The sequence below is a fragment of the Tamandua tetradactyla genome, chromosome 4 (assembly GCF_023851605.1).
Source record: "Tamandua tetradactyla isolate mTamTet1 chromosome 4, mTamTet1.pri, whole genome shotgun sequence".
Classification (NCBI taxonomy): domain Eukaryota; kingdom Metazoa; phylum Chordata; class Mammalia; order Pilosa; family Myrmecophagidae; genus Tamandua; species Tamandua tetradactyla.
The window spans coordinates 200,530,946-200,546,089 of NC_135330.1; the positions used below are offsets into that span (position 1 = coordinate 200,530,946).

General features: G+C 51.4%; 1 protein-coding gene across 2 annotated transcripts in view; it reads right to left on the bottom strand.

Annotated features, from left to right (window-relative positions):
• Positions 1-15,144, bottom strand: part of DCLK1 (doublecortin like kinase 1) — a 287,967-nt gene that overhangs the window by 127,903 nt on the left and 144,920 nt on the right. For both annotated transcript variants that reach the window (XM_077159033.1, XM_077159032.1), the window contains exon 4: positions 1,788-1,887. In XM_077159033.1, coding sequence (XP_077015148.1) covers positions 1,788-1,887 — 100 coding nt within the window. The remainder of the gene's footprint in view (positions 1-1,787; positions 1,888-15,144) is intronic.

A 15,144-nucleotide genomic window follows, 5' to 3' on the forward strand; every position in this document is an offset into this window, starting at 1 on the left:
AGCAGCTATTTCCTTTAAATTGAAAGTCCAGCCAGGTTATTTCTCTCACAGCTGCGCTGTCAGCATTTCCATATGGCCCGTGATGTTGGGAATGTCAGAGCAGCACACTCTGCAGTGGCCAATGTCCTGTTCTTAAAAGGGGCTGGCTGGGGGCGATCCCTAAGCACATGTGCTCAGTAAGTCCCCACAGGGCAGCTTCAACCCAGGGGAAAGATGGAACGCCACTGCAGAAAAAAATATTTAGTGGAAAAGACATACCAAACCACTCTTCCAGTTAGGGTCCTTGAGCCAAAATAGCATAAATCTCTTCAAATGATTCATTTATATACAATTTGGGACCCTGGAAGTTTTCATGATAAAGGGGAATTTAAAAAAATTCTTACCCCCTCTACACAGGCTGAGCCATTTTTAAATGACAAAATAATTATAGTATGTTCAAATTCGCACTGCATATACTCACTGTAATAGGACCAGGCGCCACTTGGCCATGTGACAGCGCCCAGTCATTCTGTTGCTGTGGATGTAAATCACCAGCAGGTGAAACTCCCCTGTGGCTGATCATACATGCACAGCTAAGGGGAAAGCCTTCCCAAAGCATGAGGCTCCAAGGAGACAGCTCAGACCCAGGCATTTGGAGATGCAGAAAGGAACCCAGGGAAAGCCGTCTGAACCCAGAAGCAGGGAGAGAAGCCAGCAGATGTCACCGCATGCCTTCCTGGATTAGTAGATGTGTCACTAAATAAATCCGCTTTATAAAAGCCATTCCATTGCTGGCATGCTCCATTCCACAGCCTTAGCAAACTAAAGCAGGCATAGATGCCAATCTGTATAAGTAGCTTTTATGCTGCACACATACATTCAATACAAGACACTCTATTACCCTGTGTGCAGACACTATACATGGAGATGTGCGTGCACCTCTGCATGTTAGGGTGGAACCACTACGTCACTCTTCATGTTTTCATTAATGCCCAGGCTTTCCCTTTTTTTTGGTCAAAAGCTAACAATTATTTTTTTGTGTCCATCTGATAATATTCATTATCACTTCAAAAAGCACTTACACTAGACAGAATTTGACTTGTCAATAAATACACTAAATTTCCCTAAGAATTAGGATTACTATTATCAGGGAAGAGTCTCTGTTCTGTGCACTCACCCTTCCCGTGGCATACCCTTAACGTTCAGAGAAATAACCAAAAAAACAAAAAACAAAACCCATAATAACCAAGAAACTCATCCTCAGTCACTGCCTTTCCTATTTGTCCCCCAAGATGCTTCCTTCTGCCCTGTCCTCTCTCAATAGCAGTTTCCGGAGAGGAGGCCAGTGGTCTCCTCGGGACACTCTAGACGCCAGCGAGGCACCGACTCCAGAGCAGCGAAAGGCAGCGCCACTTAGGAACTAAAGGAGGCCACGTCAAGGCTGAGCCCGATACACATTCCATAATTTTATGATTATAAATCTCCCAACAATAAATCTTGAGAAAGATATATATAATTAAAAGTGTAGAAATCAGCACTATTTTCTATAAAACATTAATTTAGCTATTAAGGGGTTATATCTTAGCCGTTAGAAGTTTCCTCTTCCAGATGATGTACGCTTTCCAATGACCATTTCATCTGTTTTCTATATAAAAAATTTCAAAGAAATTCTAGATATGGAAAAGACACGCAGCTCGAGTACCTGAAACTGATTTTTTCACTTTGGAATTGACATTTTCTTGGCCCAGTACAGCTCGTTTTGGAAAGCTGCCTCAAAGTTCCCCTGGTTTTGAACTTTTTTTTCTTACCGCTTTCATCTAGCAAGAAATCATCCTGATAACGGAACTTCTCCGGTCCACATGCAATAAAAATGTCATCGTCACCAAAAAAGTCCTGAAGGCACATCACCTGCAAGAGAAAAGCAGGGCGATCAGCGAGCGGCCAGCCGAATGACAATCGCAACCGCGCAGCCCCAGGGGAGCTCTGCACAAAGCCCTCCCCGCCCCCCGGCTAAGGGAGCAGCAGGGCACCTTCTCCCAAGAAACGTCCAGGGAGGGTTGCCAGCATCTGCTACTAGTAAGAGTTATGCTACGTTTCGGCTGTGCAGGGAGACGGGGCAGGAAACAGAGCTGGTAGCTGTCACGTTTACTCCTTGCTGTATCAACAGGCTGCCAGGTGGAAGCCCTCAGTTCCCGACAGGGTGGAGGCGGCGCATGGAGCGCCCTGTGTGATGCTGAGTGCAGCAGCCCTGACGGCAGGAGACGTGGGCACATGGCTCTAGCCACACATACGGCTGTCGGTAATTGCTGCCATCGTGTGCACCTGAAAACCGCTGTTCCGGGCAACTACTGAAGAAAAACATTTCTATCACAGCATTAACATCCTGTCTGCTCTGCCTCTCCTCCCTGCAGCCGAAAGAACAAAGAAAAGCGAGGCTGACACCGAGACCCTGGCGACTGCGCGTCCCTGCTCGAGCAAGGCTGAACTTCAAACTCCGGTGCACCCAGCTCCTTGGTGTCACGCAAAAGGGAAGTTCCGATACTTCTTCAACTTGCTCCCCAGGGCAGATGCCGAGAGAACCAACTGCTGTTCTCCAGTCAGGGCAGCCAAACGAGCGACCCAGCACACAGCCTGATCGCGCCTCTGTGTGAGACACACTCCCGCTGACCACAGGCCGCGGGCACCACGCCGCTTCAGCCATTGTCAGTGCCCGGCACCGCGGGTGATAGCAAGGCGGCCGCGCAGGGAGGCCCATGAGGTGGACTTTCAATCCCCCAGACACCCGCCGACCAGAGACAGTAGCTCCCGGCGTGCTCGCACCCAGCCCTCTGCGGGCACCTGCAGGCACCTGTGGCTCTGCCCTCCCCACCACCTTCCGTGGCTCTCCCAGCATGTCTGCGAGTCTGGAAGGCGGACAGGGGCTGGCTGGGGTCCCAGCTTGCAGGGTCCCCAACTGCAAGGATGCTAAGGCCTCAGGGTCTTTCCAAATGGCCACTTGGCACAGCTTTAAAACGAGCGTCTGCAACAGTGTGCCAGCACACCCCAGGTGTGCGGCGGGCATCGGGGCAGCCCTTGCAGTCTCACGCCTCCACCCATCCCACTCCAGCCTGACCCCAATCATCATGACCTTTATGGCCCGTCCCTCCATCCCTGCTGCCTCCCAGCTGCCCCCAGCCTCGTCCACTTGAGCTGCTGCGTCTTTGCTGAGCGCTCACCACCTGCCCAGGCACAGGGAACACAGGCATCACGTGGTCTCTTCCTCAGGCAAAACCCAGAAAAGTTGGCAAATAACCCCAAAGAGTATGCTTCCCAAAGTTCAGTGGTATTCATAGGTTTTGTGCAAGAAAAGATTCTATGGCCAAATAAATGTGGGAAATACTGAATTAATCCAGTGTAAACAGTCTGCTCTGTTTTAGGACCTCTCAGAACCCTTAGCGTGCAGCTGTACATCACAGCCCCACAGAGGGGACCTGATCGCCCAGGATTTCCCAAACCTGCATGACTTGGATCCCTTCCCCACAGCCCCCGTGGGAGCTGCTGTGCCAGGCCAGGACAGGACCCCGGGGCAGGACACTGGGGCACCCGGCCGAGCGCATGGCCTCTTTTGTAGGCTCCCTCCTCTCTCTAGTTGATCAATATTGATTTGCTAATTTATTTACTCATTTAAACATTCAGGATGGGTCTCCCCTGTGCTAGACATTGTTATTGAAGATGAAAACTATTGTTTTCTAAGGAAATTTTCCTTTCCTTCAACTTGGCCCATGGTTTGCATTTTAGAACATCAGATTTCTAATGCCACATTCATCACATGTCCATGCTTCATGCTACGCAGAAAACTAACTTGTCGAAATTACGACCTGTGTCAGCAGCTGCCAGCCACGGGCATCCTCATGCCCGAGGGAGATGACGGAGCAGACAAGCTTCCACCTTGGACAGCTGAGGTCCACTTTTACAGCAGGCCAGAAAGGAAACACAATGAACTTGCAATGTCCCTCCCTCTAGTACTCTGAGAACATGAAAGAAATGTGGTGATTGCTAAAGGAAAGTAGCGGTCACCACCCAGCACCTGGAGGCAGGGAGAGGCTGTGCGGGACCAGGCAGAGAGTGCTGGTTACCTCTGAGTGCACGGTCACCTCCCCTGAGTGCTGGTCACCTCCCGAGTGCACGGTCACCTGCCGTCTGCGCCGAGCGTGCGGTCACCTCCCATCGGCCGTGACTGAAATCCATTAATGTGCTCACCTGGTAGAAACCCTGCTGCTTTCTCTCCTCTCCTGCACCGCCCAGCCCTTTCCCGCCCGACACTTCCACTGGAGTGGGCAGGCAAGGCCAGTGGTCACACTCGAACTGTGGAACTGCATCTTGGGGGAAGATTCTCTGGCCCAGGGGGATGGAGCACCAGGAACGATAGGAAGGTTTGGGGTCACCTGTGCACGCCTGTCACACCTGCTCTCACTCTCCACTAGGGCTCTAGATGTGCTGCACCTCAGTCCACTAACAGAGTGAATCAACAGCCAAGACCAGATGTGGAGCCCTTTTCTCTTGAGTGCACTCTGAGAATTTCCCTTGGGCACTGTTGTACAATTCTGATGTCAGAGAGAAATAAATGTAAAGCCATGTTCTCATCACCATGGCTTCATGTGCTTAACCTATTTTTAATCTGATTTACATATCTATACAGTGTTAATCCTTTATAAATTTGACATTTTCAAGATTCAGTGTGGTTACTAGTTTTAAAAATAAGTCCTATTCAAGGATTAAAAGAAATAAATTTCTTGCTTTTTCAGGAAATCTCTGCTTAGCCAACAGCGACCTTATTTCGCCAGGGCTGCACAAGCCAACACCAAAACCCAGGTGGCCAGGAGGTCTGACCTCAAGGATGCAGGGGCCGCGCTGGCCCCCACTGTCCCCAGGTCCCTGGGCCCCATCACGCAGCTGCTCCTCTGGTCTTCTCCGGTCTCCTCGCCATGGCTGGACACCAGTCTTGGGGGAAGGCCCAGGGGCGCCGCTGGACCTCACTCAGCAGGACCTTTGCACATCCTATTCGCCAACAAGTCCTCATCTGAACTAACGACATCTGCAAATTCCCGGAGAGGTTCAGCCCAGGGGGGCTACGACTGAGGCGTCCTAGCATCAGGCTGGATGCAACCCCATCAGTGCCAGGGTGAGATTCAGGGAGACACAAGGGCACACCCAGCCACCCTGAGAAAAGAGAGCTGTGCAGCCTGGCGGGAACAGTGGCCCTCTCTGGGCGTCCTGCCTTGCCCCTGTCCTCGCCAGCCCCCAGAAGGGCTGGTGCTGTCGTATCGCCACAGCCCGGCTCCTGCCCCTCCCCAGACTGCCTTTGGCTGCGGCCCCTCGCACCCCACCGGCTCCTGCCAACCCATCCTGGGCTCCAGCCGCCATTGGTGGCTTCCCATCCTTAAGTTAACAGTCACGGTCCCGAGTCTGGCATTGCAGGCGTCCCCAAATCTAGCTTTCACCCACCTCCCTGAGTGTACCACTTTCACCTGAGGCTGCCGGACGCTGGACAAGCATTTGTGGACAGATGGATGGGTGGACAGATGGACTATTCTCCAACCTGAAAGATATTCCAACTTATCTGCTTTGCTCGTTCTTCTTCATGAAGGGCTGGCTCTCTCCTCTGTGTGGCTTTGCACGTGCATTTTGTCCTTTGCGTCCCCTCCCCATACCAGGTCACTGCTCTGCCCCTGCGGCCCAAGGCTCCATTAAAGACTGAACATTTTCTTCTTTATCCTATTCCCAGGTGACTCCTCCTACTCTGAACCCTGACGGTGTTCAGTGACTATTTATTGAGCACCTATTATTTACCAGCCAGTGCGCCGGGCTGGGATGGTGCATCTGTTCTCTCTTCACCTCCTCCCCTGCTGCAGATTCAACCACCATGCAGCGGGCTGGCTAGAGCAGGGCACATGCAGACGTGCACTCGCATCACCCTCCAGGTGCCCACTGACTCAGCCATGTCCAGGGCCCCGGGCAGCAGCCTCAGAGCAGGTCCAGTCTCCAGCAACCCTAAATTCCACCAGAGCAGGGTAGGCCCAACAGGCTTCTTCGCAGCAGGTGTGGACGAGGGGGAGCACATGCCCCCCGAGTTGGGCTGGGGTTCTAATAGCACGAGTGGGTGGAGGCGCCCCTTGTGTCATGTGGGGGCGCGGTGTGTGCTGGTGTAGCTGGCGGGACGGGCCCGAGCCCACTGCCCACCTCGACCCGGGGCAGATGGGCACACCGCGGGCACCACACCGTGCCTCCAGGACCCGGTGGCCAGGACCCCAGTTTTGTAGGAGACACAGGTCTGTGTTCCTTCGAGAAGACTGTCCTCTGCCCAGTGTCCCTCACTGGAGAAGAAACGACACATGACAGACGCAGCGTGCCACAAGGCCGCGACCGCAGCACATGCTGCGTCTCCTTCCGCCAGTCAGTTTTCAGGTCTCGCCTAGTGCTCTGGTTATCACAAGAAATCCTAACCCCAAAGGGAAACCTTGCACTGCCTGCATCCGAGCCGGCCTCTGATGGTCGTTACGCACTGCCCATGGCCTCAAGGACACGCATGGGTCTGCCCGATGGCCGGGAGTGCGCTCCGGTGCGCTGGCTCGATGTGGGCCTTGGACAAGGCGCTCTCCTGCATCTCGGTTTCTGGGTCTAATGTCATTCAACCACCAGTAATTATGCAGTGAAGATGTAAGGAAAGAAATTCTCTTATGGGCGCGACGTGCTCTAATATACACCGCTCGAAACTTCCACGTGTACAGTGACCCTCTGTGACCAATTCTGACCGGGCGCCTCAGCTCTGCCACTTGTGAACTGCCTCCCAGCCTTGGTTTCCCCATCTGTGAAGTGGGGCTCGCACACCCCGAGAGCGCAGGGGACAGCCCTGGAGGAGCTGGACCGGTGGCTGGGGGTGCCACCTGGGTGTGTCACTCCAAGGAGGCCAGGCCAATGCTTAAGAGGAGAAGGTCAAACCCCTGACTGCCTTGAAACAAGGTGATGACAATCGGGTAAGGGCAACACAGGCCCCATCCTGCCCCCGGTCTCTGCCCCCAGTAAGCATGTGAGTTCCACAGCCAGCGTCGTTTCCCCCGAGACCACCTGTGCGGTGGGCGACACAGCTCCAGAGGGGCTGACTCTGCTTGCACCATCTCACCTGAGAAATTAAATCACACTCCAGGAAAATGGAAATGGTCCCAGCATCAGTGTTGCCCAGAGCACACAGCACCTCTGATCTGAGCTCGAAGCTCAGCCGTGCTGATCGCCTCAAGATGGGTGGTGGGATTAAAGGAGTCCAAGCTGAAGAATCGCCTTATCTAAACAGGCTGATGCAACACATCATTTTCAGGGCTTGAAAAAGAATCAAACTTACCTTCTGTTGCCTCTCCCAAAAGAGCCATGCAAGCTGGGAGCAGATCATGAACACAGTTTCTAATTAGGCAGAAACAGTTGACTACAATAATGGAAACTAAAAATAAAAATAAAAAAACCACCATGATGGTGAGTGTCACATTTCAGCTTGGCTGGTCTCTGGTTGTTGGTCAAGCACTGGCCTCACTGTTACTGTGAGAGTCTAGATATCACTGATAGATTTGCATCTACATCAGCTGATTGCCTCTACAGCTGATTGCATCTACATTCAACAGAGAAGCTTGCCCTCAGCGATGGAGCGGGGGAGGTATCCTCATCCAATCAGTGGGAGGCCTCATAGCCAGAACCGAGGATTTCAGAGGTTAAGAGAGAATTTCTGCCTCTACTTCAGCCAATCTGCTTCTCCTGGGGAATTCAACTTCACCTTCAGCAGAGTTTCCAACCGACAAACTGCCTTATGGAAGTCAGACACGCCGATCCCCAGAGGAGCGGTGGCCAATTCCTATTCGAAGTCTCTTGATTCCGACACATTGTACATTTACACACCCTGTCGGTTCTGTTTTCTGCAGAGCCCTGGTGCCAGTGCTGGGGGGGGGGGGGTGGTGAGTGTGAGCCACTGGGCATGGCCCAGAGCCCCAGGAGAATGAGGAAAGGGCCTGGGGAGGGGGTGTGGCCCTGGGAGGGAACTCTCAGCTGTCTGCTGAGCATTTGGGGGTGACGCAGGGCTTTCCACTCACGCTACATTTGCAACGCCAGGGGCGACAGGTGTGGCACAGCCACACACACAGCTCTGGGCAGGGTCCAGAGGAGCCAAGTGGGCCAGGGGGCAGGGATAAACAAACTGGACAACAGACGCCATGTCCAGAGTGGCCAGTAGCAGGCACAGTGCTCCTGCAGGCAACGTGTTATTTATTTAAGGACTTGTTGTTCAATTTAACATCCCCCCTTTAAAGAATCTACCACACTCCCAAACCCTCACACAACACTCCTCCGTCCATACAACTTTCATCTGGAAGCATCCGCGTAAAGCCCCTTGAAAAGAACTGACCTCCACAATGGCTCATCCAAGCGCCCCCATCGTGCACTTCTGCTGCCATGTCTCTGTGCTAGGAGGCCATGGCTTAGACGCCCAGATGCGGCCACAGAAGGCGTGTGAGCCTGGAGTAGGTACGAATGGGGCGAGCGCGGCTCAGAGCCTGGGGAAGGGCCCCACCCGGGCAGCCAAGGCCTCAAGGCCCTGCCGGGCAGGTGAGGTTACGTGAGGCTCCAACCTTGAGAGCCAAGCCCGACGGACCCATCTGTACAACAGACACCCTCAGATGTAGTTCTGCTGGGACAGGAGTTAAATACTTTTGCTTTAAAGCAACGAGCTGCTCTCTTACAACTTTGTCACTGCTTATTCAATATGCACACGTCCAGCGACTTGTGGCGCTGTGACCCGCTACTGCAGCCCTATTTGTTGAATTATTTGCTTGTCTGTATGTTTTTTGGGACATGCATGGACTGGGAATCTCACCTGGGTCTCCCCCATGGCAAGCGAGAATTCCACCAGTGAACCACCCTCACACACCCAGGAAAACACTTTTTCACCCAAACTCAAATGCAGCTAGAAAAGTTTACATGGCTCAAAAAGTATCAGGGGAAAATATTTATTCTTCTTAAAGTATATTTGAGAGCAAGTCATCTTTTAAATTGTTAGTGAAACATTCTCTGGAGTTGTTTGAAAGTAATGCTTCTGCATCACTGTGCTAAGAGCTGAATGCAGCTGCTAGAAGGACGACAGAGCGACGGCCCTGGCGAGGGGAAGAGCCCCACAGTCCACAAGGCCCCTTTGGCCATGCCGGTGCTGATACTGGTCACAGCGGGAAACAGGCACTTGGAGACGGGCTTCACTCAACGCCTTAAAGAAAACCATACGGGACCAGAGCACCTGATGCCAACGCTCCTCCTTTGACATCATCCTCTTCTTTGCAAATCAAAGCTTTCTTCAACATCTGTTCCATCTGCACAGAGGCCCGGGCGAATGCCAGGGCTGCTGGCCCTTTCCCCAGGGTGCAGCGGCCTGATGGGCGACAGATGCAGGGAGGTGGCAGGCGTAGGGCGGACCCTGCAAATGGTGCCACCGTCGGCGATTCACGCGGGCAGGCGACGGGAAATCGGCGGGGACTGCGTAGCACCCGGGTGAACTCGGAGCTGTCGTGCAAGAAGGCAGCTGGTGTGGCAGATCCAGTGATTTTCTCAAAGGAAGTAGCATCAGGCTTGGATTTGAAACTCCCAATACATGCGATGTGTAAAACATTGTGCAATTCAAACCAAACCCACTGCGGGCAGCTGCCCCCGTGGCGCTGTGCGGTCAGCCATGGCTCTGGCACACAGGCTAATCCCTGCTCAGGGCAGCACCCAAGGCCCAGGTGGCCACCAGTGTCCAGGGAGCTCTAGCTTGCGTCATCCCAAAGGAAGAGGGGGTACAGGCCAGGCTTCTGGAAGTGAAGGCCCATAAAAACCAACACAGTGAGTCACGTGTCTGTGAGTGTGTGTGCGTGTGTGTGTGAGCGCGTGTGCATGTGGCCATGCTTGTGTGAGTGTATGCATGTGAGTATTGTGCATGTGACGTCATGCATGCGTGTGTGAGAGTGCACATGTGAGTGTGAGTGCATGTATGTGAGTGTGCATGCTGGGACTGGTGTCTGGGAAAGGGTGGATTTGCCAAGAGACTGTTTTCTACATCCCTCCCCTCCTGGCAGAGAAGAGGCGCAAAGCAGACAATGCAGAGGACAAACAACAGGAAATTCCAGCGCAGGGGGATGAAACGCAGCTAAACTTCCCTGAAAGAGACCAGAAGCGCATTCCACGCCATCTGCTCTGCCTGGAACCATCCCCTGGCTTCCTGGGCTAACCATGGTTTCAAAGGCTACCAGCTTCATCTTAAAAGGGAAAAAGGTTCCTCTTAAAAAGTAAGAACCCACCAGAAGCAGCAGTTTTCCACTGGCCACATCTGCTCTGCTCAAAGGGGTAAACCACAGGACCACTTAAAATGCTTAGTGTTGTTAGCGCTCGTGGAGGAAGAGAAGATGAGATTCGGCCATCTGGGCATACAGACGGGGCCCCCGGCATCAAAGTGAGGTGATACAAACCAAAACCCTCCTCTAATCATTTCTAAGGGCTGATTTTTATTGATCAGGATCCCCCAAATGAGAAGGGCACTGCCATGACTCTCGTCCCCCAGTCCATCCCTCATCGTCTGTCACACCGTCGTGGCTGGCATGAAAGCCTGGAGGGCCTCAGAAGTGTCCAGTCCGTGTACACACAATCACCAGCTGGCCTGCAGCGGGAAGGCCGGTGCTAAGCCCTTTTGTGCCCAGTTCTCACTGGAAGGCACCACTGCAGAGGCTGTGCACAGCTGCACGAGCCTCAGCTTTGGAGGCAGTGACACTGAGCTGCAAGGCAGCCCCTGGTCGGCTAGCTGAGATTCCAGAACCTTCCTGGATGGAGCTCGGGGACACGTGCCTGCCGCCCTTGATGAGGAAGGCTCGGACCCCAGCCAGTGCTCCTTGCCGGGCAGAGGCTACCCTCAGGTCAGCGCTGCTGAACATACACTGCCATGGCCCTCAGGGGTCCGAGGCCACGGGACGGAAGGAGAACACATCAGCACCCTCCAGCTGGCCTGGCCCATCTGCTCTGTACTGAAAATCGGTCAGTCTAACGGCGGTCGGACGTAAGACAACTGGAAGGCATTAGAGCTGCAGTCAACGCTAACCAGAGCACACGACAATAATACTCGTTTTCCATCCGTACATCAGTCACTTTTCAACCTGCTAGGAAAACAGCGCGGCAACCGTATTAATGTACGATATTTACTTGCATACCAGGAAAATCAACCTTTTCACTCAAGAACTCGATGAAGGGATGAAGGAACATTGCCTGAAACATGCCCACACGGATATGCTTCCTTCAGATGAAAGGAAAAGAGCTCTGAGTGTGAGCTACCACAGCGTGCAGTCGCTTAAAGCCTTAAAACCATAAAAAAATGAACACAACGTAAATCTCAAAATTGCCGTTCTCTCCTCATTCATCACTTAGACAAATTTCAGTGGAACTGGTTAGTTACAAGTTTTAAGTCTGACTCCACTCTCAGGTCTCAGAAGATAAAAGTGAGGTTCAACTCTCCACATGCACAGCTATGGCAATAAAATGCACTTAAACAAAGCCATCACAATGTAATTTCCAAAGAAATCAAGCTGCACACTTCCTTTTTCCTTATTTGCAGTGTTATACTGCCATTCAGTGTCCAACACATGAATTGTTAACAATTTCTTTTGAGCTCAAGAAATGGCTTTGTATGAAACAGCCCAGTGGACAAAACAGTTATTTTATTTTTGTAACGTCTCAGAGAAGGCCATGTCTGTGTTATGAGTGCAAAAATAAAGAATAACAAAAATAATTTAATGCAAAACAAAACTTTGACTCAAAGGTCAGCAAGGAAGATTCAAACGTAACAGATACTCTTCCTTAAACCAGGAGGTCTGCAGCATTACCAGTTCAAGGTTTCACTCTCCATGACCTTAAATTTCAGAGACAAACGCTCAAGCCCAGGACATGCTACTAAAACAATGTAAGCGTTTTGCTAGCCTGAAACACACATGGTTCTCATTCATTTCGCTTTTATGCCACTTATCCCTGAAGCCACAGGGCCCTGAGTTCATGAGTCATCTAACAAGCCCCTCCTCTTCCATCTTCATCTTTTCTGCCATGTCCACCAGCAGCCGGTCACTCTACCTTACGTGTGCAGATCAGTGCACCAAGGACAGGAAAGGACGCCAGGAGGAGATGGCCAGGGCCCAAGCCCAGGCGTCGGCGGTGGCCTCAGCCTCCCGAGCCACCTCCCCAGCTCGGGCTCTTCTGCACGAGGGCAGGTCCCCAGCAGCCGCGGCAAGGCCACTGGAGCCTGTGGTCGCCGGCTCACGAGGAGCAGCCTCGGACAAACACAGAGGCACCGAAGGCGAAATGCATCTTTCTCGCCATGCCCAGGAGCCTCCGCAGCTCGTTCAGGGACAATGAAAATAAAATCAATTGAAATAGCTACTTCGCTCATTTACTAAATGACTTGACTGACTGTTCTGGTAGCTCTGTTTAGCCAAGCATCGTGGATGTGAAAACTCAATGGTCAGGGACTGACTGCCGCCGAGAGGGTAAAGGTCACTGCAGATTGAGCTAATGATAACCTAAAACTTCAGGTCTGAGCTCTCTAGACTGTGAGACAACCACATCGTTACCGCAGCACCCAGTTCAGTGCCAGGAGAAAACTATTTCTTCTGAGTTAGCAAAATACTTCTAGAACTAGGAAATACCTGTTAAATGATCACTACAGCTAAACTTAGAGAAACAATATTTGAAATTAAAGAAAACCCTTTTAAATATGCAATAAAATCCTCTTGCATTCACTTCTAAGAAGATAATTGTGAATAATCAAGAATTATTATTGCTCCTTTTCTTTGCAGGACTTCTGGAAAAGAATTAAATTTAGAAGATAAGTGGGTGTGTGAAATTGCAGAATTGAAGACATTCAAAAAGGAATATGCAGTGAAGTGCCAGGTTTTGAGAATTTATATATAGAAAAAAATGAAACAACTTTCACTGAAAATGAAAGCCCTGAAATAATTTCAGGAGCAAACATTTTATCAAAGAGGAAATGAGCATGCAAATTATATGAATGCGTGATTTGTGAGGACGGTGCCAGGATTTTAAAAACCTCCGCCTTCCTCTCGTTTTTGCAGGCTCGCTTTGCTGTTAAACCTCTGCCTCCGCGAAGACATTCAGTGCTGCTAACCAAATTCCACTGAGGCGTGTGGCCTAAAATATTTATTTTCATCTCACAAATTCTTGCCTTTGTCCATGACTTGCTAGGGCAGACTATTTAAATTGCTTGCATCCAAATATTTTTTATCAAAAAAGTAAACATTCTTTGAAGCTGTGCTCTACCAGATAAAAATTCAAATTTCAGTGTCAATAAGGAAAGGTTTACCAGCACAGCTCATCCACCAATGCACTGTCTGAGGTTGCCCGACACCGAAGGGTACAGCCCAGGCATTGCCATGGAACAGTATGGCTCACAAAGCCTTAAATATTTGTTATCTGACACTTTTCAGAAAAATGCTTGCACCCCTGACCTCAGCACAGTTCAACTTGCTTTGACATGAAGCCACCGGGCCTCTACGTCCTACACTGGAAGAGATTTTTCTATCAACCACGGTGTCGACCCTGTGGGCAGGCTCTGACGCCAAATGCCTGCAGCTGTCCTCAGAGGCAGAGGACCGTCCCCGCGTCCGGCAGTAAAGTGACCCAGCTTAGGTGCATGGTGACCGCCCCGTTCCCAGCGGATCCCTGCCAAGAAGCCACCAATTCTTCCGCCCTGGATCTGAGCAAGTAAACGTGCCTGGCGCCCCACGTCTCTGCCGCAGGGCTCTCCATCAGCCACATGCAGTCACATCGCCGTGAGCGGCTCTTCCCCAGGAGAAGTGATCACTTTTGCAGGGATCTCAGTTTCCCAGTTGCTGCGCAAAGCTTGGAAACAGAAAACATTTTCAGCGAAACCTTGAAATCCCCTCTCCTGCAGGACAGCTCTTCAGAAAGCAGCCCAGGAAGAAGGAGCTGGCAGCTGCAGGGCTCGGTCCTTCTCCCAGGAAAGATGCAACGCACTGGGGACCCAGCCCGGCTCACAGTCCCAGGGGGGTGGGGTGTGCACAGGCACTGGCCCCTCTTCCTTTTCCCTCTTCCCTTCTTCTCTGATTGTCTTTCCCGCGTTTCACCTGGACTTGGAGTTATTCCTCAGGACCATCTAAGTATGAGAATGACCCAAAGATTCAGAAGTAAGAGCAACGAGGAAAGGGGAGGGAGCCGGCCCTCTCGGCCCCAACATGAGAGGCCAAGAAGCGTCCATCGAGGTGGCACGAGGGCCACGCAGGAGAGGGAAGAGGGCGCGGGCTGGGGACACAGAACTCCCACAGAGCGAAGTTCACATGGAAACAGACAGCGGCCCGGGCCGCGCTGGCCCCCAGTGGTCAGGGATGCATGGGCAGCCCCGGGGGCACACAGCACAGCCATACACTCGGGCAGGCCCCCTTGGCACATCTGCACAGTGAGGAAAGCAATGGAATGGGTGAAAACGCTGTGGAATCAGGATCCCCGTGAAAGGGGCAGCTCATCCCGTCACCCGGGGCCCCTCCGCGGCCGCGTGCCTCCTGGGCTGCGCTGGAGGCTCACATCCCAGACACCCTCTGGCCCCGGGAATGGGAGAGTGGGTCGGGGAATTTTTTATTTTTATTTTTTTTTAAACATAACCACATACAAACACAAACATTCTTACCATATGATCATCCCACTCTTAGAATATAATCAATAACTCACAGTATCATCACATAGCTGTTTATTCATCAACATGATCATTTCTTAGGACATTTTCATCAATTCAGAAAAAGAAAAAAAACTCATACATACCATACCCCTTACCTCTCCCTCTCATCAACCAACCGCATTGCCACCTACCCAGTATATTTTAGCCTTTGTTTCCCCTATTTTTTCCCTATACCCCTTATCACTCCCTTTCATTGATCACTAGCATTTCAATCTACTAAATTTATTTTAACATTTGTTCCCCCTATTGTTTATTTTTGATCCATATGTGTTACTCATCTGTCCATACCACAAATAAAAGGAGCATCAGACACAAGGTTTTCACAATCACACAGTCACATTGTGAAAACTGTTTCATTATATAATCATCATCAAGAAACA